The sequence below is a fragment of the Gobio gobio genome, assembly GCF_949357685.1.
Source record: "Gobio gobio genome assembly, chromosome: 24".
In the NCBI taxonomy this organism is placed as follows: Eukaryota; Metazoa; Chordata; class Actinopteri; order Cypriniformes; family Gobionidae; genus Gobio; species Gobio gobio.
The window spans coordinates 36,869,763-36,897,087 of NC_137120.1; the positions used below are offsets into that span (position 1 = coordinate 36,869,763).

Sequence of the window (27,325 nt, forward strand, 5' to 3'; positions counted from 1 at the left end):
TGCTCAATAAGTGACAAAATAACGCCAACATTTTCCTATGTACATGTTGTGATGTTTATGTAGTTACATCGTGTTCTAAAACCGACGGAAAATAAAAAGTTGCAATTTTCTTGATATGGCTAGGAACTATACTCTCATTCCTGCGTAATAATCAAGGAACTTTGCAGTCGTACCATGGGAATGATATTAAGCAGCGCCTGAAAATAGTCCCCAGCACTATGGTTATGTTGACGGAAGTTAGCCTATTTCAGGCGCTGTGTAATATCTTTGTGCCGCTGCACTAGCACAATTAGTCGATCTACCGGCACCTTTTACATTTTTCTCGTTGTTATGGAAACAAGTCAGGTCTTGCTACTCGCTTGTCATTGGTCAGCTGTCGAAAGGCTCTTGACGTAGGGCGTTTTTATCAGAAAAGTTTTACTTTTTTTCGCGCTCACGACTTTTTTGAAAGCACGGTTTATGCCATAGGATTGTAATGTAAAACAGACGCTGGCAGTTTCAAAAAAGACGTCAAGTGTGAATACGCCTTAAACTGCAATTCATCGACTGGCCACTAAGGACAGACTCAAAAAGGGAGTAAATCCCATAGACCCCCATGTTAAAATGCCCAACTTTACAGCAGAAAAAGAATGTTTACAGCCTGGTAAAAAAAAGTGGTTTTGGTCTACATAGCTAATTTTGGGGTGAATTTAAAGTTAAAGTTCTGCATAATTAAGGGCGTGGCCACTTGAGTGACAGGTGGATTGCCGCTGCTGTCACTACTAGCCATTTGTCTGCTGTCTGTCTTCACCTACTTCCCACCTCTTTGCCCAAATCCGGGAGTGACACGCGTTGACGTGCTTCCAAGATGGTGATGACTGGCTCCGCCCACTTTGGCCTTCAAATGAAATATGACTACGTTATCAAACAGCTAATAATATGTTCCTGTTCGCCACCTTAGTTTTCCATGTTCCTGTTCGCCACCTCAGTTTTCCATGTTCCTGTTCGCCACCTCAGTTTTCCATGTTCCTGTTCGCCACCTCAGTTTTCCATGTTCCTGTTCGCCATCTCAGTTTTCCTTCTAAAAACCATCATCCTTAGAAATGCATCATAGAACATCAGTGGAGAAAGACATATAGTTCACCATAACCTTATAATATACATAACATATAATTCACCCGCTATATTGCTAATGTACCCGATTTTTCATATCAACAATAATATATCAGGATAACCTGGCTTCTCTTGAGACTCCCCTGCTTCACAGCATAATTAATGATATTCTGAAGTCCGCCCACATGTTGATGTGATTGTTTACAAGGGGACGTCTGAAACACTGTGGATTTCAAACCGTGATTTTGAGACGGCTTCCTTTTATAATTTTAATAAAGTGATAACCTGAAAAAAAGCCTGCAGTATTTTTGTTGACATATTAAAAAGAATCTTAACATTGACAAAGCATAGCACATAGGCGACTCATTTTCATAAATACAGGAGATAAAATAAAAAGTTATGAAATTATATGAAAATAATGTCTGTAGTAATATAAAAAGACATGTTTTAATATGGTTGTGACATTTGTAATGTTATCGTTTGATGTGTAAAATTGAAGGTTTTTTGATGATTAAGAAAAAGTCATTAATTGATTTTGTATCAGTTCTAATCAGACACGGAAGAGAGTAAAAAGTAAGTACGTTAACCAAAATAGCTTTTAATAACAAGTTCAAGTTATGCTAAGCTAGAAGGCAACATTTCTCTCAGCTAATATGTGATGAAAAACAAAGCATGTTAGTGGTGAAACCTTGTTTTAGCTAGTCAAAAGTTAGCGCTATGCTAAGCTAATAGGCTAACAAGCTTGGGTAATTTGAATGATATTTGCTGCGTTCGAAACCGCGTACTGTCTGAATAGTTAATACATTTGAATTTACTTCATGACTATTAAAAGTACGCTCTATATAGTATGAATATAGGTAGTATGAATGAGATTCAGATGTACTACATCCGCCATGTTGTTACTGTCACGTGACCTATCAGCGTCAGTTGCGTTGCTTCACTGCCACATAAATCCATTCAATGATTTTGTATCAGTTCTAATCAGACACGGAAGAGAGTGAAAAGTAGGTACGTTAACCAAAATAGCTTTTCCTAACAAGTTCAAGTTATGCTAAGCTAGAAGGCTACGTTTCTCTCTGCTAATATGTGATGAAAAACAAGCACGTTAGTGGGGAAACCTGTTTAGAGCTATGCAGCTAATAGGCTAACAAGCTTAGGTAATTTGAATGATATTTGCTGCGTTCGAAACCGCGTACTGTCTGAATAGTTAATACATTTGAATTTGAATTTACTTCATGACTATTAAAAGTATGCTCTATATAGTATGAATATAGGTAGTATGAATGAGATTCAGACGTACTACATCCGCCATGTTGTTACTGTCACGTGACCTATCAGCGTCAGTTGCGTTGCTTCACTGCCACATAAATCCATTCAATGATTTTGTATCAGTTCTAATCAGACACGGAAGAGAGTAAAAAGTAGGTACGTTAACCAAAATAGCTTTTCCTAACAAGTTCAAGTTATGCTAAGCTAGAAGGCTACGTTTCTCTCAGCTAATATGTGAAGAAAAACAAAGCACGTTAGTGGTGAAACCTTGTTAGAGTTATGCTAAGGTAATAGGCTAACAAGCTTGGGTAATTTGAATGATATTTGCTGCGTTTGAAACCGCATACTGTCTGAATAGTTAATACATTTGAATTTGAATTTACTTAATGACTGTTAAAAGTACTTTCTATATAATATGAATATAAGTAGTATGAATTAAATTCAGACGTACTACATCCGCCATGTTGTTACTGTCACGTGACCTATCAGCGTCAGTTGCGTTGCTTCACTGCCACATAAATCCATTCAATGATTTTGTATCAGTTCTAATCAGGCACCAAATAGAGTACTAACCATGAACAGTTGCCTCAGCGAATGCTTCTAGCTGTGCTTGTTTCTCCAATGCATGAACTCGAACCGCAGAGATATTGTTGTTGATTATTTCAACCAAAACAGCAATTTACTCACCATTCCCTGTCCAAACATACATTTGCATATTCATATATTTTGATGGGTTGCGGCGGAATGGCGACATTATGAGTTGGGTTTGCATATTTAGGTCATGTTTGAGCACATTAAGCGTTTAATAAATAGCCCCGCTGTTGCCCGCAGATCATGATGAATGCAGGGATTACGGGACATGCAGTCAGATCTGTATGAACACGCAGGGATCGTACAGATGCGCATGCACAGATGGCTTCAGCCTGCAGGCCAACAGACGATCCTGCAAAGCCAAAACAGGTGAGTCCATTTATCATCCCCGTTAGTTCCAGTCCAAAAAGAGTGCATTAAGCAACATGTATTTTATTTTGATTTTCAGCGGTGCTTTAAAAGCACAAGTATAAAAATAATTTAACCTATGAGTAAATCTAATTTGTGCTCGGGTTGCTATACTAAGTGCTGGATAGATGACAGGCAGCTTCAACTTTGTGAGAGAGTACTGATAAAATAAACTTTTAAAAAAATGTATTAAAAAAAAGACATATTTTTCACATTGCTATTGGTTTTAGGGTAAAGTATATTTTTGCTGGGGGCTGGGGGTTAGGGGATGTTGTAGTTGCTAGGTGGTTGCCAAGGCGTTTTGACTATTTTATAGTTGTGAGGGTGTGAGTACTTGCTTAGAAGTTCACTAATGAGTGTTTTTTTAGTATATTGCTTTGTGGTTTCGAGGGTGTTCTGTGTAGCTGTTAGCTGGTTACTAAGGGGTTCTGTGTTTTTTTTAGCACATTAATATGTGGTTTCTAGGGTGTCCTGGGTAGTATCTAAGCCGTTGCTAAGAGGTTTTGAGTATTTATTTGCTGGGGATTCAGGGTACTTGCTAGCCTGTGGATAAAAGGTTCTAAGTTTATTTTTTTTTTGCATGCTGATGAGTGATTATTGGGACTCTGGGTAGTTTCTAGCCTTTTGCTAAAGGGATCTGGGTGGTTTTTAACACATTGCTGTGTGATTGCTAGTTATGGGTAGTGCTAGGTAATTCTAATTGGCTTTTTAGGGTTAGAGGATTGTTGAAATACCCAATTCTAATTTATACCCCTTACCCCTACCTCTAAAAACAGAGTGGCAAAAACGGGGGACGCCACTATTATACCATTACACGTCATCATATGTCGTCGCCAGCTGCTACGTCAGTGGAGATGCGCCAATGTTTATCACAACAACATGACCGCCAATATGAACACAAGATTGAATGTAACATAAAACTAATTATTATTTGTCCTTAAAATCCTTATCAATGCCAAAAATACTCTCCTTGTTCACTTGGGCAGCCAGGGCCCTATGGAATACATGTAATTTTTCCCAAATTCTGTTGTATTTTTTTCCAAATTTTTTTAAACTCCATTTTGGTTAAATTACATTTTAGTCATCAAAAAGCATGTCTAATTAATTGAAATCATGAAAAGTATACAATTTAACAACAAGTTATTAAAAGTTTAGCAAAAAGTACTTGTTTAGGGCCCTATGACTTTTTTTTTTTTCTCTCTCAAATTTCTCAAGTTTTCTGGATTCAATTTTAATGGTCTAATTACATTTCAATGACCAAAAAGCATGTCTAATTAATTGAATAAAAAAAAACTCTCATTTATTTTCAAAAAAATATTTCTATGAAATGTTTTTTTTTTTTTTTTTGGCCCAGAAATGGTGTGTTGTGTATTTTAATTTTTCTAGTTAAACCAAACTTTTATTATGATTGGTTGTCGTGAAGACCTTTGAGTTTGTGTGTTTATGATACATGACGATAGTTTTTCTCAAATGAAACAGTAAAATGCTGATGAAGTGATTCTCAGAGCAGCTCTGCAGATGAAGTTCATGCATTCATGTCCTCATTAGTGTTGTCAAAAGTACTGATCGCGATACCAATTCGGTACTGAAATTTCAAAAATGGGACGCTTTGAGCGCTGTTGAGCTGTAATCAGAAACACCTCTGACTGGCCATTGTGCTCACGCTCTCATCGGATGTGTCTGTGATTGGCTACAATGACCAGCGCATGGGAGCGTTTGAAAGTGTTTTGAAAGTGGGAGCGTTTGAAAGCACAAGCAGGCGTCGACCAGCTGATAGGCGCCTTCATTCAAAGCTCCTGTGTGTATCTGTGTAAGCGCTCTGTGAAAAGCGTCATTGATGTATATTTACAACATGTTTTTGAAGCGCTAGTTATTGTAGCCTAGGGATGGCTCGATACCACAATTTTGGCTTTGGTACAGTACCACAATCTTCTACCGAAGTACCGATATTAAATCGATACCATACAGGGTCTGAATTATGGCGCGGGTATTGCACATAATTTTACTCACTCTCGCAAGTTTGGGGTTTTATGAAGCGTGAAATTACCGCAAATTTTTATTATTAAATTAATCAACAAAGATTAATCACATCAAATCAGGCATTTGTTAACTATTTTTTAAGAAGTAATTTCAGCAATACTCCCTTCTCTAGCTCTCAAAATGAGCAAATTGCTTCTGGCTTTAAAAGACATCATACCTTGACTAAAGCAATCTGCGCTCAGATTCAACACTTTCACCGTCGTTTCGGGAGCTGACGGAAATCACTAGCCCACGTCTTTTTAAACCTTGCCAATTTGAACATACAAGCGATTTTATAGAATTTCATAATACATGGTATGGGAGCTCTTTGAGAGAGTTTTCTTTGTGCTCATACCAACAACAAACACACAAGCCTGAAGAGCTTGCACATTCCAAATTAAGTTGTAAAAAAGTTTTAAAAGTTTTAAATCTTTAGTGAGTAGTCACATAAACGCAGTTGGTTATGTATTTCGCGAATGTAAATAGTGCAATAGTATGCGTGCAAATATTATGTAATCTAAACATCACTGGTTGAAACGAACGCTGGAGATTTCATAATATTTAAACAATACAATCTTATGTGCGTTGACGAGTGTTAAAAGAAAATAAATGTCTAACTTAATTAGATGGTTTGAATTATGCACTCACCTGTCGATCTCTTAATGTCTTATACAAAACAGGAATGGCAAGTGACAGATGCTTGGCAAGGTTTGATGGTTCTTCAGCAGTTTTATAAGCAAATTAATTCCAAATTTCACGTCTAATCCTCTCTTTATTAATTAGTTTTGGGCGTGTTGAGTGAGAATCAACTGCTGTATTCATTTTGTTCCTCTATGGCACCACATTTGCCGGTTTCGCGTCAGTTTGGGTTGTGCACTGATATTGTACAGTTTGAAATAAAATATATACCGGTATTTTTTACCGCGCATCCCTATTGTAGCCAATCACAGACATACAGTATTTGATGAGCGCGTGAGCACAATGGCCAGTCAGAGGTGTTTACAATTCCGCCCAACAGCGCTCAAAGTGTCACATTTTAAAAATGTCAGTTCCGACTTGGTATCGTGGTCGGTACTTTTGACAACACTAGTCCTCATATTGTGAAGCGGCAGAGGCTGAAAACACTGTGAGCGTCACGCGTGCTTCAGTGTGTCTGTGTGGTAAATTAAATTTCATTACACACAGACATTCACAGACACTAGTATATACTGCAATTTTATTCAAGTGTACTGACCTGCTTCTTATTAATTCATCGAAAATTTGCCAAATTCCATTAAATTCCACTTTATATAGTAAATTAAAGCAATAAACCCGTTATAACAGCTACAGAGCGTTGTTAGGCACGACGCGGAGTGCCTAAAACCCCCTTAGCTGTTATAAGTTCACTGTAAACCACTTCATGGGGCTAATTGCTTTTATAAAACGGTTACCACACAATACAAATATTAAAGCCAAAATAAATGTATCAAGCCAACTTTCATTAAATGAAATCACTAAGAGCCTTCCTTCAGCCGAAAAAAATAGTCCCTGACCATGAACAACAACCACTTACAGTATCTATATAAATGTTCTCTATATAGATCAGTGACCGTTACATTATTGCATCTTTATGAGTGAATCGGTCAGTAGCGAAGACTTTTATATTGAAAGGACTAAAACTTGTTGTGAACACGGGAACAAGATGCAACCCCTTTACTGTTAAAAAGACAAGATATCGCAGCGGACATTCAATGGATTTTTTATTATGAACATAGGACTGACCTTGGAATATGATAAATCTGAATGCAGGTAATACACTCGACCTCTTTAAGAATAAGCTTCAGTGAGAACAAACATATGTTTACGTTGCTAAGAGTGGTTGCTAAGGGTGTTGTGCAGTGATACAGAGAACCGTTGGGTGAAGCAGTCATAGCCGTGTTTTATCGTGGATAAACGACTGAAACTAACCATTTTATAATCTGTTTTTATGACTGGATTCCATGATTCCGTTCGTGTTTTCCGCATCTTGGAAATCATAGGGCCCTACACGTTGCCACTGTACCTGGTGTGTCCAGGGAAATTTCTCATACCCCTTAGTTTGAAGTTGGGTCCCGAAATATCTTCTTTTGAAGGGCTATCTGGCCTTTCCCCCCACCCCTACCACTCCAACCAAAAGAGAATCGAGACACCCCTACCCCTTCACGTGAACGGGTAGGGGTAAGGGGTAGAAATAGGATTGGGCCATAATACAAGTACTGGCACATAATAATAACATGTACGTTACTACAGTGAATATCTTCTCTAAGCAAGACCCACTAGAGAATAAGTGTCTAGTATTGAAAACAAAGAAAGGTCAACAAACTCCACACTTGACATTTCACTCACCATTTAAATTATAGTTGTCTTAACATTTTAAGAGCTAGACTAGATGGGTAAACACAATGCCTCCTGGGACGTTTGCTTGAACAGGAAAGCCTCAGCGGAGTAGCCTGATCACAGTGGCGATCATCCGGGCACATTACTATAGATGACACTGTCATTCGCCTGATACGAGTGTCAGTTACACTTATTGTCATCAATATGCAAATGGCCACCGGCAAGCTGGCCTACGACAGAGCCGTGGGAGAGATAAACAGGGGAGGCCTTAATGGAAAGTCAATCAGAGCCCATCCAGCCCGACCCGCAACTGTCTATCAAATTTAGAGATGATTACATGCTCACAGTTAATTGCACTTCATGGTGTCTGTTCATTAGTGTGAAAGGAAGGAAAAAAACACACACACAAGATGATCACAAAGTTTATGTTTGCACAATTTGTGTCACAGCAAGTGTGAGCTAAATAAATGATATTAATGACACCTAAATAATGATATTTTATATGGATGTTTTAGATCTTTATTCAGCTACATGCACATGTATGTCCCGGGGCAGATTTTTATGAGTTTTACTTGTCACTTAATAATAATAATATAGTGTGAAATTGGTACACTTTTAGTCATATTGCTAGAATATTTTGACCCACTTTATATTAAGTGGCCTTAACTACTATGTACTAACATTTAAATTAACAATTTGATACAATGCACTTATTGTGTACATACATGTTTTTACATAGTACTTACATTTGAAAAAAAAAAAACTGCTTGTAATTACATCTGTCTGTAATTTTTCTTTAATTACATTGCTGACACTTCCCTTACACCTAACCCTTAAACTTACTCATACTACCACACCTGTCCCTAACTTTACCCTTAAACTTACCCATACTACCACACCTGTCCCTAACCCTACCCTTAAACTGACCCATACTACCACACCTGTCCCTAACCCTACCCTTAAACTTACCCATACTACCACACCTGTCCCTTACCCTACCCTTAAACTGACCCATACTACCACACCTGTCCCTAACCCTACCCTTAAACTTACCCATACTACCACACCTGTCCCTTACCCTACCCTTAAACTTACCCATACTACCACACCTGTCCCTAACCGTACCCTTAAACTCACCCATACCACCACACCTGTCCCTAACCCTACCTTTAAACTGACCCATACTACCACACCTGTCCCTAACCCTACCCTTAAACTTACCCATACCACCACATCTGTCCGTAACCCTACCTTTAAACTTACCCATACCACCACACCTGTCCCTAACTTTACCTTTAAACTTACTCATACCACCACACCTGTCCCTAACTTTACCCTTAAACTTACTCATACCACCACACCTGTCCCTAATCCTACCCTTAAACTTACCCATACCACCACACCTGTCCCTAACTTTACCCTTAAACTCACCCATACCACCACACCTGTCCCTAACCCTACCCTTAAACTTACCCATACCACCACACCTGTCCCTAACCCTACCCGTAAACTCACCCATACCACCAAACCTGTCCCTAACCCTACCCTTAAACTTACCCATACCACCACACCTGTCCCTAACCCTTCCCTTAAACTTACCCATACCACCACACCTGTCCCTAACCCTACCCTTAAACTTACCCATACCACCACACCTATCCCTAACTTTACCCTTAAACTTACCCATACCACCACACCTGTCCCTAACCCTACCCTTAAACTTACCCATACCACCACACCTGTCCCTAACCCTACCCTTAAACTTACCCATACCACCACACCTGTCCCTAACCCTACCCTTAAACTTACCCATACCACCACACCTGTCCCTAACCCTAACCTTAAACTTACCCATACCACCACACCTGTCCCTAACCCTACCCTTAAACTTACCCATACCACCACACCTGTCCCTAACCCTACCCTTAAACTTACCCATACCACCACACCTGTCCCTAACTTTACCCTTAAACTTACTCGTAATACCACACCTGTCCCTAACCCTACCCGTATCCCACCTCAATATCAGCAAAAGTTTTTTGCAATACAATATAAACAAAATAAGTACATTGTACTTATATTTATTGTAAGTAGTAGTTCAAGCCACCCAATATGAAGTGAGACTGAATATTTAATTAGCAAAATGTAATTAAGCATTAATATGAGACAAATCAAGGTTTTTTTTCACATTTGAAGTAATTTATTATCAAACTGTAATTTTGTCAATTCATGCTCAATTCAAAGTTGAAAGTATTTAATTGTGAAACATAAAAAAAACAATCCAGAAATTAAAACATTTAAAATAACATTCATAATACATGGTTTGTGTAATGACACAAAGTTGATGGTTCAAAAATAACAGAATACATTTTCTAAATGTCCACAGTACCGAAATTGCCCAACATGAAGTGTGCTTAAATATGGTTATCATAAATAATTGCTTATTTTTTATAGTCACAGGAAACATTTATTATATGAATACCTCTAAGGACCTCTATGCGTTTTATGTTCCCTCTTTCAGATCCTGGCGATAAACCTCCAGTTCTGTTGACAACAAATATGAATTCTATATCAGTTATTTACCTCAATGGATCATCTATGCCAAATCTCAAGTCCATGGAGACAAACGGGACTCAAATATTGGACTTTATTTATAGAGAAGAGTCACTCTGTTGGCTCTCAGTGGCGCAGGACACAGGTCAACTGTGGTGTGCCCGCATGACCAAACTCAAAGGGTTTTCAGAAATACATGAGATACGGATAGGTCACAACCTACAAAGTGAGTACCCACTTTATTCTCAAAGTGCAAATTAAGGAATGTCTTGTAACTTTGATGTTTTATTCAGAGCAAGTGCAAACTAATATCCTTTGAAGTTTTTATGAACGTGAGTGTTTAGTTTCTAATGTCCATATAAATTCTCATTAGCTTCTCTTTCTTTTTACCTCTTGAAGTGTTTAATGATCTGCTAATGAAGTGTTTAATGTCAGAAGGTTAAGTGTGTCAAGTGTACATGTCAAGTCGCTGAATGTCAGTTGTTGCTTTTTTGAAGCATGGATGAATTTTTAATTGTTTCTATCTCGGCTTGCAGACTTTGCTGGTGTTCTGATGTCCCATTTCTAAAAATGAATTGTTTCTCCCATGTAGATGTGGAGCACATGGCCATCGACTGGTTAACAGGAAACTTCTACTTCATAGACAGAGTGAACGACCGGATATTTGTGTGCAGCGAACAGGGAGATGCATGTGTCACCATCATTGACCTGGACATCCAGAACCCAAAAGGCCTAGCGCTGGATCCTATCATGGGGTATGATCACTAAGACTACCATTAGGTCCTTTTTAGGACTGGCCATTAACAGTATACATGAGATGGTAGCAATGAACCTTTGTGCTGAAAACAAGAATATATATTTATGTGACCTTGGACCATAAAACCAGTCATAAGGGGCAATTTTCCACCTGGATAGGACAGTATTTGAACTATTTGAAAATCTGGAATTTGAGGGTGCAAAAAAGTCTAAATATTGAGAAAATCGCCTTTAAAGTTGTCCAAATTTAGTCATTAGCAATGCATATTACTAATAATAATACATTTTTGATATATTTACGGTAGGACATTTACAAAATATCTTCATGGAACATGATCTTTTACCTAATATCCTAATGATTATTGGCATGAAAGAAAAATCAATCATTTTGACCCATACAATGTATTGTTGGCTATTGCCACAAATATACCCGTGAGACTTATGACTGGTTTTGTGGTCCAGGGTCACATATATATTGATACTAAAATATACTATATAAATGTCTTGATTTATTTATTTATTCCAAATAAGCCAATATAATGTACATACCGGACCACACATCAGTTCGTATATGTGTAGTTTATGTATAGTATAGTTTACTATTTATGTAGTAAATACTGTATATGTACTTGCGAGTCTGAACTATTTGTTTTATAATATTAGCTTTTCTCAAGTGTTACAAACACAGAAGCTGTTTTCCAATTTAATTTAATTTTTTTGGCATCAGTTTCTGAATAAAATGTGGAAATATAAGATTATGATAAAGTACCTTTAATTTGTAAATTATTTAATGAATTAGTAATTGTTATTATTATTATTAATAACAATAATTATAATGTTTTATATTTACTTAGAATAAATATGTATTATTATTAAACTGTTTATTATTATTAATCTGTAGTTTAATAAATATTTTAAATAGAACAACGAGTGTAAATAATAATAATAATAATGCTTTATATTTACTTAGAATAAATATTTTATATTAAACAATTGATTATAATAAAACTATTTTTTTATTAATTAGTATGCTAAATAGTTTAAATAGAATAAAGAGTTTATACAATAACAACAATAATAATCATAATAATAAATAATAATAATAATAATAATAATAATAACAATAATAATAATAATAATAATAATAATAATAATAATAATAATAATAATAATAATAATAATAATATAATATAATATAATTATTATTATTATTGCAATACCGTAATAATTTAATGTAAATGGTATGTATTACGTAAATTAATTAAATACAAATTAAATAAAGTTAATAATATATTTGAATAATATTTGAATAATAATACTATTTTAAATACAATTAAGAGTTTATATTATTATTATTATTATTATTATTATTATTATTATTAGTAGTAGTAGTAGTAGTAGTAGTAGTAGTAGTAGTAGTAGTAGTAGTAGTAGTAGTAGTATACAAACAAGATGCCTTTAAATTTCCAACAAAATCAACAAAGTATTGTGAGATTAAATTCTATCATCAAGGTCATACCGCCCATCCTTATTACCTTAAGTCTAACTGGCCAACAGAAAGAGGTTTGCCATCTAGAAAGGCGAATCACACTCAATATAATGACCTTTCAGAACCCTCTCCAAACAAATCGTTCATAATTCATTGACCTATACATAGATATTCAGCTATCTTAAAACGATCACAGAGGCGACTCTCGATTACATTTTTCATAGGCGTGAATAAATCATCCTTATCTAATGCCGAGTCATCTACTCTTCTGTGACGTGAGAAACTCTTTGGTCTCTTGGTAAACATTCATTTGTATGCAGCGCAGAGTTGTGCGTGCTGTTGGGAGCAGTTTGTCGCTTTCAGTCGATGAGGACTGTTTCTGTGCCACAATTTTCGTGCGGAATAATGCGGATGACCTCCCCCTCTTTTACTCCACTGTCAGTATGTGTTAGCATAAAAAGAAATACCATACTGCGGCCCATTCATTCAGCTCTTGCTCAGAGTGGCCCGCTTTAACTGTGCTGCTGCTACTGTGAGCGTTCTGCTCTGACACAACACTTTTGTGTCTTTGACACACAGATTGATTAAATCTTAAATGGCCTTGACTTTTGATTTCTTTTATGTCAGGCAGGTTGTGGATTCCGGTTTAAAAACCCGATGTGTTCTCCCCCCCTAGAAAACTGTTCTTCACGGACTACGGGACAATAGCCAAGGTGGAGCGCTGCAACATGGACGGCACCAACCGTACCAGGATAGTGGAGTATAAAACCGAACAGCCGACCGCCGTGACATTGGATTTGGTCAAGAAGCTCGTCTACTGGGCGGACGCTTATCTGGATTTTATCGAAGTTGTGGATTACAATGGCAAGAACAGACACGCGATCATCCAAGGCAACTCGGTAAGACGTTCTCCATCTTGGTTTCTTCTGAGATCTTCAAGACCAAGTTGTTGCTGGGGTGCGAATCCCCAACTAGCTTGTTTATGCTGGTCCAACATTTCCTTACCTACAAAGAAGCGTGACCTCTAAACAACTATACTACAGTTTATATAGGAAAAAGTTCCTGTGTATTTTTTTACGGCCTTAATAGTCAGCAGTAAAGCTGTGATAGATGATGCTCCTTTGAATAACTCTTAAAGCAGTTTATTTCGAAGGCTATAAAGTTTGGCCTCTCTCCCTCGCCCCTTGAACGGGCCCAAAAGTATGGTGATACAAAATTCATAGCTTCATAAATTCAGTATAAATTTCATCCATAGTTCATAGAACGGGCCAAGGGCAGTGTCAAACGCTTGCATTTTTCTCAAAAAACAATAGATAATTCATCTGTGGCTGTTTATCAGCTTTATGAGACATCTGGTATTAACTAATATCCAGATTCTATACTTAGGAAAGTTTTTGACAAATTCCTCGCATCCCTTTTGGAAAGCAGGTGTTCATGGTTTACGGGATGTTTTGATTGATTGCTGTAGTTGAAGAACAGCATTTGTATCAATTTCAGTCGTTTTTCATGTAAAGTATCGACATCCACTCAACGTCTCACTTGAGGTGCAATTGATTCAGCTTGGGCTTTTTAAGTGTTTGGATTTGCTTTCACTGTTGATGAGTTATTGGCTTTCATTTTTAAATGCAATTGAGGTGACTGTGAATTCACCAATCCTTTGGTGGTCCTGGAACAACTTTCCTTTCAACCCTACCCATAACCCTCAACAACGTCCCAATTCGCCTACTTATACTATGACCTAAAAGTATATACTCTTTTTGTGAAGAAAAAGTACATACTTTTGTGTGTGTACCAGAATAGGTAAGCTTTGGGACATGCTACTTTGTCAACTTTAACGGACAGCTCTATCGCTTGGTTACATGCAAACTGTCACCGTTTAAACGGCCTTGTCAATCATCTTGTTACGGTTAAAATCCTCCCCGTTCAATTGAATTTATTCTCCTACCGTATCGGAGAGAAATGTAGTAGCATGTTGATCTGCCAGACGTGGGTCTTTTATGCGGAGACTCTCCTCATGTGTTTGCAATTTGAATATAATGATGCATTTAATGCATTTAAGTTAATGGCCAAACGTATCATTACAAAAGTTTAAAATGATTATTAGGAACACCATACTAATACTGTGTTTGACCCCCTTTCGCCTTCAGAACTGCCTTAATTCTGCGTGGCATTGATTCAATAAGGTGCTGAAAGCATTCTTTAGAAATGTTGGCCCATATTGATAGGATAGGATCTTGCAGTTGATGGAGATTTGTGGGATGCACATCCAGGGCACGAAGCTCCCGTTCCACCACATCCCAAAGATGCTCTATTGGGTTGAGATCTGGTGACTGTGGGGGCCATTTTAGTTCAGTGAATTCATTGTCATGTTCAAGAAACCAATTTGGATTGATTCGAGCTTTGTGACATGGTGCATTATCCTGCTGGAAGTAGCCATCAGAGGATGGGTACATGGTGGTCATAAAGGATGGACATGGTCGGAAACAATGCTCAGGTAGGCCGTGGCATTTAAACGATGCCCAATTGGCACTAAGGGGCCTAAAGTGTGCCAAGAAAACATCCCCCACACCATTACACCACCACCACCAGCCTGCACAGTGGGAACAAGGCATGATGGATCCATGTTCTCATTCTGTTTTCGCCAAATTCTGACTCTACCATCTGAATGTCTCTACAGAAATCGAGACTCATCAGACCAGGCAACATTCTTCCAGTCTTCAACTGTCCAATTTTGGTGAGCTTGTGCAAATTGTAGCCTCATTTTCCTATGTGTAGTGGAGATGAGTGGTATCCGGTGGGGTCTTCTGCTGTTGTAGCCCATCCGCCTCAAGGTTGTGTGTGTTGTGGCTTCACAAATGCTTTGCTGCATACCTCGGTTGTAACGAGTGGTTATTTCAGTCAAAGTTGCTCTTCTATCAGCTTGAATCAGTCGGCCCATTCTCCTCTGACCTCTAGCATCAACAAGGCATTTCCGCCCACAGGACTCCCGCACACTGGATGTTTTTACATTTTCACACCATTCTTTGTAAACCCTAGAAATGGTAGTGCGTGAAAATCCTAGTAACTGAGCAGATTGTGAAATACTCAGACCGGCCCGTCTGGCACCAACAACAATGCCACGCTCAAAATTGCTTAAATCAATCTTTCAATCAATCTCAAATCACCTTTCTTTCCCATTCTGACATTAAGTTTGGAGTTCAGGAGATTGTCTTGACCAGGACCACACCCCTAAATGCATTAAAGCAACTGCCATGTGATTGGTTGATTAGATAATTGTATTAATGAGAAATTGAACAGGTGTTCCTAATAATCCTTTAGGTGAGTGTATAATGTGGATAATATTAAAGGGTACATAACACACACAGTTTCTGCCAATCTTTTGTTAATCTTGAGGACCTATAGAGTAGTATTGCATCCTTCATATCTCTGAAGAGTCTTAAGTTATATCATATTTATTAAAGACAGATACGCTGTACCGATTCTTTCTGAAAACAGCCGAGCTCATGGAGGTGTGCAGTGGACTGAGCTAAAGAGTCATGAGCACACACACACACACACAATACATCACGGCATTATCCCTGGATAACTTTCGATTCACTATACATTTGTGTTGTTGACATTATATGCACTTACGGACCGTAAGTGCAAATAATGTCAATAACACGAATGTATAGCTTGCCAACAAAACACAGACATTTGATGCAGTTTCACTCACCGCCTGCGGTTTCGACTCCTGACCGGGAACAAATATTGTTGATTTGTGGTCTAAAAACAAAATGACAGCGCTGCCGACGGCTTCCGTAACCCGAGCGAAGCTCGTTGATGGACACGTTCATCCGGGAGAAATGCCCAAACAAGGAATTCCTCCCTTTATGACGTCATACAGGGCCATACTCGAAAAAAACTGTTTGAAACTTATTCAAATCCTGAAGGAGTGTATTTGGAACAGAAATAAGTTCAACTCGGGTTTTAAAATTTTGGCCAAGTTTAACATGAGAACCCATATATAAACGCACTAATTCTATTTTCGAATACTATTTTGTATGCGAATTGGGACGCACCGTTAGTCTTGCATAGTCGATCAGATTTGATTATTTTATACAAATTGATATTTTTATTCAGCAAGAATGCATTAAATTGATGAAGTGACAGTAAAGACATTTATAATGTTAAGCCGCGTTTCCACCGCAGGAACTTTCCCCAGGAACTAGGAATTTTGGGGTGGTACTCTGTGTGTTTCGACCGCAGGAACCGGGGTCTAAATGAAGTTCCGGGTAAAAATCTCCCCCTCTGAAAGTCCCTGCTTGCGTGGTAGTGCTTTTTCAAAGTTCAGGAACTTTCGGGGGTGGGACTTGTGCGCTGAACATGCTGATTGGTTGAGCTCACGCAGCTTTTTATTTCAACCGGCATTTTTAAAAGTCTTTTGTAAGGATCATTCTGCGTTCAGTAAATATCAGTCTTGCTCTTTCTGTCCGATGGCGCTTTCGTCTGAGCCATCTCACGGTCAATATCCGTAATAGCTGATAATAACATACGTTGTCTTATTTTAAATCTAGCTTTACGAGCTTTCAGAATACGCTTTAGTATCCGTGCTCGTCTCTTTTAGGCAGTTTTGTCAATTACCTCTTTAGTAAACCAATACACAACCAGCAAAATCAGCACAGCTTGAATCTCAGTCGCACGCAGTTACCGGACTAATTTGCCTAATCTTCACGGTACTTTAGACCACAGTAGAAACGCAGTAACAGACAGTAGCAGGTCTGGGGGAAAAAAGTTCCTGTAACAAAAGTTCCTGGTACTGTTTTTGTGAATTTCCTACTCATCAAAGAAAAAAACTTTTCCATAAAATTTGTTTAAAGCTACACTGTGTGATATTTTCCCCCATCTAGTGGTGAACTTGTATATGACCATCCAGTGAATTTTAGTTTCTGTTCTGTTCAATTCCGATTTCGTTTTAACTCCTACGGTGGCCGATTTAGTCCAAGATTAATATGGCTTCCAGTTCGACCTCGTCCACATTCGACACAGTGCCTGATATTCTGTGCGCAGTGGGATGGTTGGAACTCAACTGGCCTAATTATTCGGCTAGAAAGAACTGCAGGTAATCCAGAGTGAACTTTGATGATAGTAATGTTTATTCAGTCATCCAATTGCAAGGCATAAACAGGTTTGCGTGGATATGTACATAAATGTGGTTTCTGTGAGAGAACAAATTAGGATGGTAAATATACATGATAATGACATGACAGAATATACACAGTTAAGAACTGTATAACTATACTTATAAGTTACATTTGTATAATGTAACCGTAAACCAGAGCTTATTGTACCATATATAGGCGCTAAATGCAGCTGCATTAAAAGGAGCGGAGCTGCCGCTGCTGCTGTTAACAAGCGGTGTCGGATTACAAAAGTGTGTGCGCAGGTTTAGCTCTGTATAACAAGTGTTAATATGCCGATCAGACCTGATACATATTTCCATCAACATACATTACAAGCAAATATTTTCTATAAACGAATAAACATTGTTAATAACTGAATGACTATTCAAATAGGTGAGCATTACGCTATTGTATGTTGACACAAAAATACTTCTGATGTGACATCAACTGAATTACATGATGACACACTCTGAAACACATCCACAATGACAATAACTATTATTACTTACGGAGTTATTAACGCACAGAAATACCACACAAGGAAAAACAGACTTTTGAGGAATAAACAAGCCAGGAAAACTCCGTATAACTCTGTTAATGGAGCTGCTGAGATGAAAACTCTCTGCGCATGCACCAGACAAGTCTGAACAAGTTGACGCGCACAGTGTTAAAACCGGTTAAAACGCGAAAGGCGAAGCTTGAATTTACGGGTATGTCCCTCTTTGGCTAATGTACTTTCAAGATGGAGGGGCAACATGGCGACCACTGTTAGATCCCATTACCTTATGTATTTTCAATGGCATATTATAAACTTACGAGAATACTTTATTACTTGAAAGAAGTAAATATACATTAATGAGCACATATATTTTTGAAAGAACTAAGTGTTTTTAGCTAAGAATAGACTAAAAAAGTTACACAGTGTAGCTTTAAGCATTGATGATAATAAGAAATGTTTCTTAAGCAGCATATCTTCATATTAGAATGATTTCTCAAGGGTCATGTGTCACTGAAGACTGGAGTAATCTTTCAAAGATATTATGCCACTAACCTCCCAAACTTCGTAAAATCCAATGAATAGTTCTTCTTAGTAGGAAAATTGTCCCAGGATCAACATCCTACTTGTGAAATCACAGGAAGCATGCAGCCAAACTGTGTCCGTTTATTTAAATTGGTCGCATGGAGGGCATGTTTTCCTTGACATTTCTGTAACCATCTCATTGTCCCCTGTCAGAACCGTTAGCCTGGATGAGCATCGGGTTGTTTTGACCTTGCCGAGTCCTCGATTCACACTGCAAGTCTTTTGTGTGCTATTTTTTTATTGATTTGTTCATCCATTTCCTGCGAGGTTCAGCTCTAGCATATTCCCTGGGACCTCTATTGGAGGCTATATTGGTACTTTTTTTTCTCAGAGCTGGCACTGAAAGATAACCTGAAATGAACTCTTCTACCTCTAACTCATTTGTTTTTCACGTCAGTCTTTCTCCTCGAAATCAAAGCCTCAACGGTACCCGTCGGTAATTTGTAGCACAGATGTGACATCAAAGATCCCTGCATATTTCAACTGGTGTCTGTCAGGGCTGCTGTTTATTCAGCGAGCGTCTATGGCTGGATGGATTAAAGAAGCGAATTTAAGCAGACGTATTTGTGTCATGTTCAGAATTAAGCCGAAGAGGTGCCATGGCCTCTAGATGAGTCTTTCTCTTTCCCCATTCCTGTGTTTCTCTCTCCAGGTGTCGCACCTTTACGGATTAGCGCTCTTTGAAGATTACTTGTTTGCGACATGCTCTGAACCCTCCAGAGAGAGCAAAGTGGACATATTTAGGATAAATCGCTTTAACAGCAGTGACACGAACACCATCGCCACTTTGGAAAGTGCCAGAGCCGTCCGAGTTTATCACAGACTGGCTCAACCTACAGGTAAACTTGTCGTTGGAGCATAACTAATATAATCAGCAATCACCCCGATTTAAAAGTTCACCCAAAGTTTTAGTCATTAATTACTTACCCTCATGTCGTTCCAAACCCGTAAGATGACCGTAAAATGAAGATATTTTTGATGAAATCCCAGAGATCTCTGACCTCCATAGACAGCAATTTATTTACCACTTTCAAGGCCCAGAAAGGTAGTAAAGAAATCATTAAAATAGTCCATGTGACTTCAGTGGTTCAATCTTAATTTTATGAAGCGACAATTTGAAGAGATTTATTCAACAATCTCTTCTCGTCTGTAATTCTCCTCCACTATTGTCGTAGTAAACACAGTGCAGCACTTTCAAAGCTCTATGTCAGAACGCCAGCTTATCACTGGTCGTTGCTGTTCACGTGAGCACCACGAAGTGCGTATGTGATGCTGACGCAGAAGCTAGCCAATGGTGAGCCACCGTTCTGCCGTAGAACTCGGAAATGCTGCACTGTTTACACTACGGAGGTCTATGGGTGGTTCAGAAACACTTCAGGGCGTGTCTGAAGCTTGGCGCTGACCATACACTGTAAAAAATATTGACGTCGTTTCAGTGAAGTCACCCATGGGGTTCTGAAGAGCAGTTTTGAAGCCTCAAAGTTGGCAAAGAGGCGGGACGTGGGTGGAGCTGAGGTGATGTGATGACTAACAGACAGCAGACAAATGGCAATCCACCTGTCACTCAAAGTGGCCACGCTCTTAATTAAGCAGAACTTTAAGGCTTTATATAATTTAAACGAATGAGTTATAAAAAATTCACCCCCCTCACAGTTGTCATGAAGGGCAAAATTAGCTATATAGACAAAAACCACAATTTGTACCAGACTGTAAACATGTTTTTTTCTGCTGTAAAGTTGGGCGTTTTAACATGGGCTCAATGAGATTCTGCTCCCTCTTGGAGTCTGTCCCTTGTGGCCAGTCGATGAATTGCAGTTTAAGTCACTTCCGTATTGGCTTCAAGAGAAACTGGGGGAGGTTGCTGCTTGGCGCTGACACGACCGTCATAGTGACAACAGCCAACCATATTACTTTTCCAGCAATTGGCTAGCGTCTGCGCTAGGGTATTTGCATAGGCGATCTGATTGGCTGACGTAAGTTTTCCATTTTTGGTAAACATTTTTTTTAAACGCCCCCTTAGTTGACCTTTAATATATTAAGGGCCTGCCCCCTTTTATCACGTCATTTCACCACGTGACAGCAGCAAGCAGACTCCTGATTGGTTAACGCTGCGCAAACAGATGCCAAAGTTCCGATTTTTCAACCCAGATGTCAGATGCGAATTCGCTTCAAACGCGTGAATGCACAAAAAGCACCAAATAAAATTACTCGCGCAAGACACTCAATTCGCCTCTTTAGCGCGAACTGGACACGCAAATGAGGCGAAATCGCGTCCATCGCGCCGCGCTAAACGCATCTATCACAACGTTTTTATTAAACGTCCCCTTAGTTGACCTTTAATATTTTGCAATTTGCCATTATTTTATGTAGCATATATAATTTTTCTTTCCTGCTGAGCTTGCAAAATTCTAATCATTTTATCATCCTAAAACAGTGAAAAAAAAGGGGCTACATTTTGTATTGGCATTTAACTGTATTGCAAAGTAACCAATGAATTTGTGTCAAAATACTGTTAAATCAGTTTAATCAGACATAATCTTTGACGTCAACCAATATGGGAAGTGTTTTCTTCTCCATTTTAAAAGATTGTAAGCCTATTTTACTTTCCTCTATTCATTAGTTGTCTTTTATTATTTCGAATTTGGTATGTAGCATATGTGTTTGAACTGATATTTCGCGATGCTAGCTCCTTGATGCTGACCTTTCTCTTTTTTCAGTCAGGACTCACGCGTGCAGCCCTGACCCACACGGAAGAAAAGGTGGATGTTCGCATATCTGTCTACTGAGCCACAACTACAAATCACGCCTGTGCCGCTGCCGGACCGGCCACGTCCTTGCCAGCGACGGGAAGTCCTGCAAAAGTGAGGGTCACAAAAAGACAATTTCTCTTTCCTCTCTCATCCTCTTTTAGCTTCTAGGTGTCTGATTAGCATCTGCGAGATGGGTTTCTCATGTAAATGGTTTTAGGGGTATTCCCAAAGGAAAGGGTGCTGCTATCTAAAGCCATATATCAGATGGATGGCCCTTGTGGGTTTGTCGAAATGGAAATTTATGACCAAATTTATATAGGCCCAAGATGCTGAAGAATGGACACGTTTCTGTGATTAATAGCGCACGTTCAGCACATTAGGGCGGAATGCATGGGAAATTGATATGTTTTGTCTCTTGGCATCAGGATCATTGACTATCAGAGAATGTGTGTGTGTTTACATCAGAAAATTTTGAAAAGTTTTTCACGGATTTCAGATGGCAGACCACTTCAACAGTCGTAAAACAAAAATTGTAAATCATCTGGCATCTTAAATATATTACCTACAATTTTAACAATTTTAACGTAGTGTACGAATTGCTTTGTGTGGTGAAAATCCCAAAATACCGCCACGTTGTAAATTTGCTTTGATTTCTATATCAGTCAACCAACTGTGTGTCCAAAATGGCCTAATTAGTCGTAATAATTCGTAGTCGCATTTGAATGGTTTTGGACTAAATTGTACTGAAATTGTGCTACTAGAATCAGTTATTAGTGAAACAAGAGCAGAATGAATTTCAGTGTGAAATGTCATACTTTTTTAACTATGTTTTTACATTGTGACAATATATTGTCCTGCTCGTGTTCCATGATTGAGGCCCAACATAGATGACAAAAAACAAAATAGCGCACAAACCCTGCTTGCACATGTACGACTAATAGTCACTATGCGTGAGTTTTCATTGGAAAGATGACATTTTTACAGCGATTTCTGCAAAATCTACTATATCTATGTTTATTTATGCTATGGAAGCCCATTCCTATGGTGGCCCAGTGGTGCACAACACAATACATTTTAAAAAGCAAACATAAGTTCACAATACAACGGAATCAAGCCACAACTAAAGTTTTTTTTTTTCATGTTCCAAAGGTGAAATTGTGCCAATACCTCCATGTATGTACAGTACACAATTTGGAACATGAAAAATGTAATTTTTTGCTGAAAATAATTGTTTACTGTAAATACAAGGGAGGTATTACCAAAATGTCACCTGTAGTGAGCCAGTCTTAATAGGAACCTACAAGCTTTAGAATTTGAACATCATTTGAACTTAGGCATCATGCGCCGTGATAGCACGTCAAAGCGTTCTCGAGTATAAATATGCAACTATAATGCACGTAGGTTTGAATTAATATTTCATGTCGATATACAATGGTATATTGTTAAAACGAATCATGGTATTGATATCTTTGTAAGACTGCCAACTCTATAGAACAGTTCTATAGAACAAATTTGCTTCTATTGTGTCTAGTTGGACGCTTAAACATTTTGAATCCACTCGCACGTCCAAAGCGAATTGGATGTGCGTATAAAGCGACCGTTGAAGCAAAATAGATACGTGTTCGAGACGCTCCAGGAGCTCACCTGGATGCCAGCCGCTTTCCGCTTTCTGCCTGTCCCGCGTGCATATAGCTCTGTATGATTACTCACTGACAATATCAGTTGTTCCTCCATGTTGAATGAGTGACTTTTTTAAAAATTAAATGCAGGACAGAACAGTAACAACAATTTTCATCATTGTCATACCATAATAATGCAATAATACACCAAGGTCCTTCAGTCTTTCAGTCCAGATTAAGTACCAAGTCCTTAAACACAGCCACTGTTTTGAATGAGTGACTCCGGGCGGGCCTGCCCCCGTTTATTACGTCACTTCACCTTGCGACAGCAGCAAGCAGGCACCTGATTGGTTAACGCTGCGCGAACAGACGCCAAAGTTCCGATTTTTCAACCCAGGCGTCAGACGCGAATTCGCTTCAAACGCATGAATGCACGAAAAGCACCAAATAAAATCACTCGCGCAAGACACTCAATTCGCGCTAAACAAATCTATCACACCACAGGACCTCCAGACAACGCGTCTTTACATTGACTTAACATGGAAATCACTCGCTCCAGATGCTCAAGTCGCGTTCGGTGTGAATGCAGCATAATGGTCGGGAGCATTTCCGTTGTGTTGTGGCTTGATTTCGTGACTTACGTTTGCTTTTTAAATTCCATTGTGCTGTGCAATTCTGGCCCGCCTTACATTCCACTTCAGGGTAAAAAAAAATTTAAGGAATTGTGTGGTAAATTAAAGTTTACAATAAAAAAAATATCTCAAGATACTAAACCTAACCTAAACCAATCCCTCAATCCCTTACCTAAACCCTTAACCTTAACCATGATTATAACTTTTTGTACAAGCCATATTCTTTATTTGATGATTTCGTAAACCTTGTTCAAATTTAAAACAGTCTGTCACCTATTTCATATGGCTTTGAATGTAACTCATCCAACTGAGTGTTTAGTTTTTATCTCAAGTGTTATAATGTGAAGAAGCTGTTTTTGAACTGATTCCAGACTCATTGATTCGTTATGAATGAGTTGAAGTACCATTCATTTGTAAATGATTTAATTAACTGGATTATGCAATAACTTTCATTACGACATGTTTTTTTAAAGTACTGTAGTTCACGCAAAACTGACATTTCTGTCTGTCTTTCTTACCCTAATGGACGTTAACAACATTGCACTTCATTGATTCTCACGTCTCATGGCCGAATGTATTTGTTTTGAGGGCAGCAGAATGGTTGCATTTGAGTCACACAAAGGAATCATTCAAAGTTATAAAAACACAATTGTTCTTCTTGTTGGCTGCCTCTATCCCTTTATCCTATTTTCTTTGTCTCCCTGGATCTCACTGTCAGAACTTGCTATCATCATGTTTGCACCATTTCAGCTAGTAATGAATTTCGAAAACATTGTGCTTCATACATATGTGTCCCTTATTTTACTGCCCTTTACACACACACACTCAGATACAATTACAAACACAATGTAACTGTTATGCACCAAAAGATGATTGATTCGATAGAACCCGAATCAGTGGAACTAATTCTGGTTTTAATTAAGCTAATGTAATTAGCTTGAGCCTCTCGCTTTGGATGCATTTTTGTCAAAGGCTTTAATTTGCAGAACTGAATTGAAAACGGAGGCTAATTATGTCAATTAATTAAGCTCTGACAGTAGTGTGGCAGAAGGCTTATTACGTTCCGCCACTGCATTTGTTTACTTGGGTAATCGTGTCTTCGCAGAACCAAAGAACGAGCTGTTCCTGTTTTACGGAAAAGGACGACCCGGGGTTATCCGAGGTCTGGATATGAATATCAAGTCTGGCGACGAACATTTGATTCAAATCGAAGGGCTTGTGAGTCCCAGAGCATTGGACTTCCATGCGGAGAGTAGCTACATCTACTTCGCCGACACCACAAGCTTCCTAATCGGACGCCAGAAGATTGACGGAACCGCTCGTGAAACGATCCTTAAGGACGGTAGGCTAATCATAACTTACCCTACACTTTATTCGAAGAGATTAATTTTGGCTTTTGTGCAGTTGTATTGTGGAAAAAGCTCCTAAATATTCTCAAAGTAACTCATTTTCGCTCTGGCTCTGTAATGAATCATCTGTTCAACCATGCGGCATGGTACTATAGAAGCAGGCCACCTGTACTTGAACGCTTCTGTTGCCGATGTTTTCCAAATGGGATGTTATTTATCATACATTTTGTGCAATTCAGTTGTTGGGGAAGCTCACTGGTCGATACTGCATAATTCCACTAGGAAGAATTAGAGGAGGACAGTGATTAATTGAGCTGTCTTTGATGTTATCAAGCAAAAAAGAGCAACATTTTCTCAATTTATTTCTGCTTCTCTTTCTCCAGAGCTGGATAATGTTGAGGGTATTTCGGTGGACTGGATTGGTAATAGCCTGTTCTGGACAAATGACGGTTATAGAAAGACCATCAACGTGGCCGGGCTGGAACGGCCCTCTCAGACCAGGAGAACGCTTTTAGAAGGCAATATGTCTCATCCCAGGGCCATTGTTGTGGATCCTCTAAATGGGTAAGCCCATGATACCTTTCCTGCTTACAGCAGCATTTAAAAGCTTCTTCTGCAGGGATTTCAGTCTGCTAAAGCCTTGGATGAAATCCAGCCATTTAGAGTGCACTGGGGGCGGGGATGTTTGCCCTTTGCGCTTAGAGATTTCATCAAGAAATTTCAACAGCCGTGTGCTCCCTCTGTTTTCATTAACAGAAAATCCCTGGTATCAGATAATAATACCATGGTACTTTAATATATATGATAGTACTGTTTATTATTACAGTATTTACATACGTTGGACTCCAACCTGTGTCAGTCAAGTCAAGTCAGCTTTATTTGTATAGCGCTTTTAATAGTGCAGATTGTTTCAAAGCAGCTTCCCAGTGTTAAACAGGAAAATAATGCAACAGAATTGTATTCAGCCGTATAGCCGTTCTGGAGAAAACGGTGATGTCATCAGTTCATTTCAATTATCATACAGTGACAATGTGGGCATTAGAACAGTAATTAGATCAGTAATTTAGTTTATATGGTTCATTTTGTTTAATAATCAGATTTATTTGGATATTTAGTTGAAAGATTTATTGTCCCCAACTGAGCAAGCCAAGCCAGAGGCAACAGTGGCAAGGAAACCAAAACCCCATCAGGTGACCTAATGGAGAAAAATAAACCTTGGGAGAAACCAGGCTCAGTTGGGGTGCCAGTTCTCCTCTGGCCAATTAACAAACAGCGTATGATTATTATTCTGGCAACTTTACAGGTCAGAGGTCATAGATCGGAATTTTCGAAATAGGCTTGCTACGATAGTCGGTGTTGCCGGTGTTACCGGTGTCCAGACTCAACACCGGTTACATCACTTGCCCACCGTGGCACCGCCTGTCTTTTTGATTTTTTTTTATAGTAATAAAATAATTTAGTTCAGTTAGAGAACAGACAATACAAATAAAAACTGAACGTATCTGCTTAATAAAGCAGGATCCGACCGTGAGTTTCGGCAGCGGCAGGAGTCATTCATCAGATTTAAGAGTGAAGAGCTGACTGAGATGATCGCGGAAGATTTGGTTTCAAAGCGAAACGTAAAAGCGCCTATTTAAAGGGAGTTTGTCATTTGTTTTGTTGTTGTGTTTTTCATTAAAAATAATAGGCTAATGAACCCACAATTCAAGCAACCCGCAGCCGAATTGGCGCTAATTCAAAACCGAAAGTAAAATGTGCACGGCCGCACAGAGCGCGCATTGTTTACTTTCGCCTGGCGCCGCAGTGCGAGCCTCCGCGCTACGCTGACTGCTCGCATTTATTTTTGCCGCGTGCACCCTCGCGCTTGTGCGGGCGCGTCGAGTGTAAACGAGGCTTTACGGACAAACTGTTATACATTCATGGCGTGTATCTGAATCATAGACTGATCAATGCTTGATCAGTGCCCTGACTACTGAACTAGGGAACTGATTGAGACGCACCCATGGTCTCACAGAGCGCGCATTTACAGACGAGCTGTCATTCACGGTGTGTAAATACGCAACACTGGCGCGTTTTCAGTTCAGAACGGTCGTGTGCATGTTACTTTCGGTTAGATAGAATTAGTGATTTAAAAGCCTCCGCCGGTGATACCGGTATTACCGGTGTTGTCACACATCAATTAACCGGTGGGAAAATTTCC

The 27,325-nt window shown here is 38.8% G+C and overlaps 1 protein-coding gene across 1 annotated transcript in view; it reads left to right on the plus strand.

The window, feature by feature from the left end:
* lrp1ba (low density lipoprotein receptor-related protein 1Ba) overlaps nt 1-27,325 on the plus strand; it is a gene marked incomplete at its 5' end in the record, with an annotated part of 414,271 nt that overhangs the window by 107,983 nt on the left and 278,963 nt on the right. The window contains 8 exons of the mRNA XM_079807766.1: nt 3,193-3,321; nt 10,256-10,513; nt 10,880-11,042; nt 13,209-13,431; nt 19,428-19,614; nt 21,493-21,636; nt 24,882-25,118; nt 25,509-25,689. Of these exons, the coding sequence (XP_079663892.1) occupies nt 3,193-3,321; nt 10,256-10,513; nt 10,880-11,042; nt 13,209-13,431; nt 19,428-19,614; nt 21,493-21,636; nt 24,882-25,118; nt 25,509-25,689 (1,522 nt within the window). The remainder of the gene's footprint in view (nt 1-3,192; nt 3,322-10,255; nt 10,514-10,879; nt 11,043-13,208; nt 13,432-19,427; nt 19,615-21,492; nt 21,637-24,881; nt 25,119-25,508; nt 25,690-27,325) is intronic.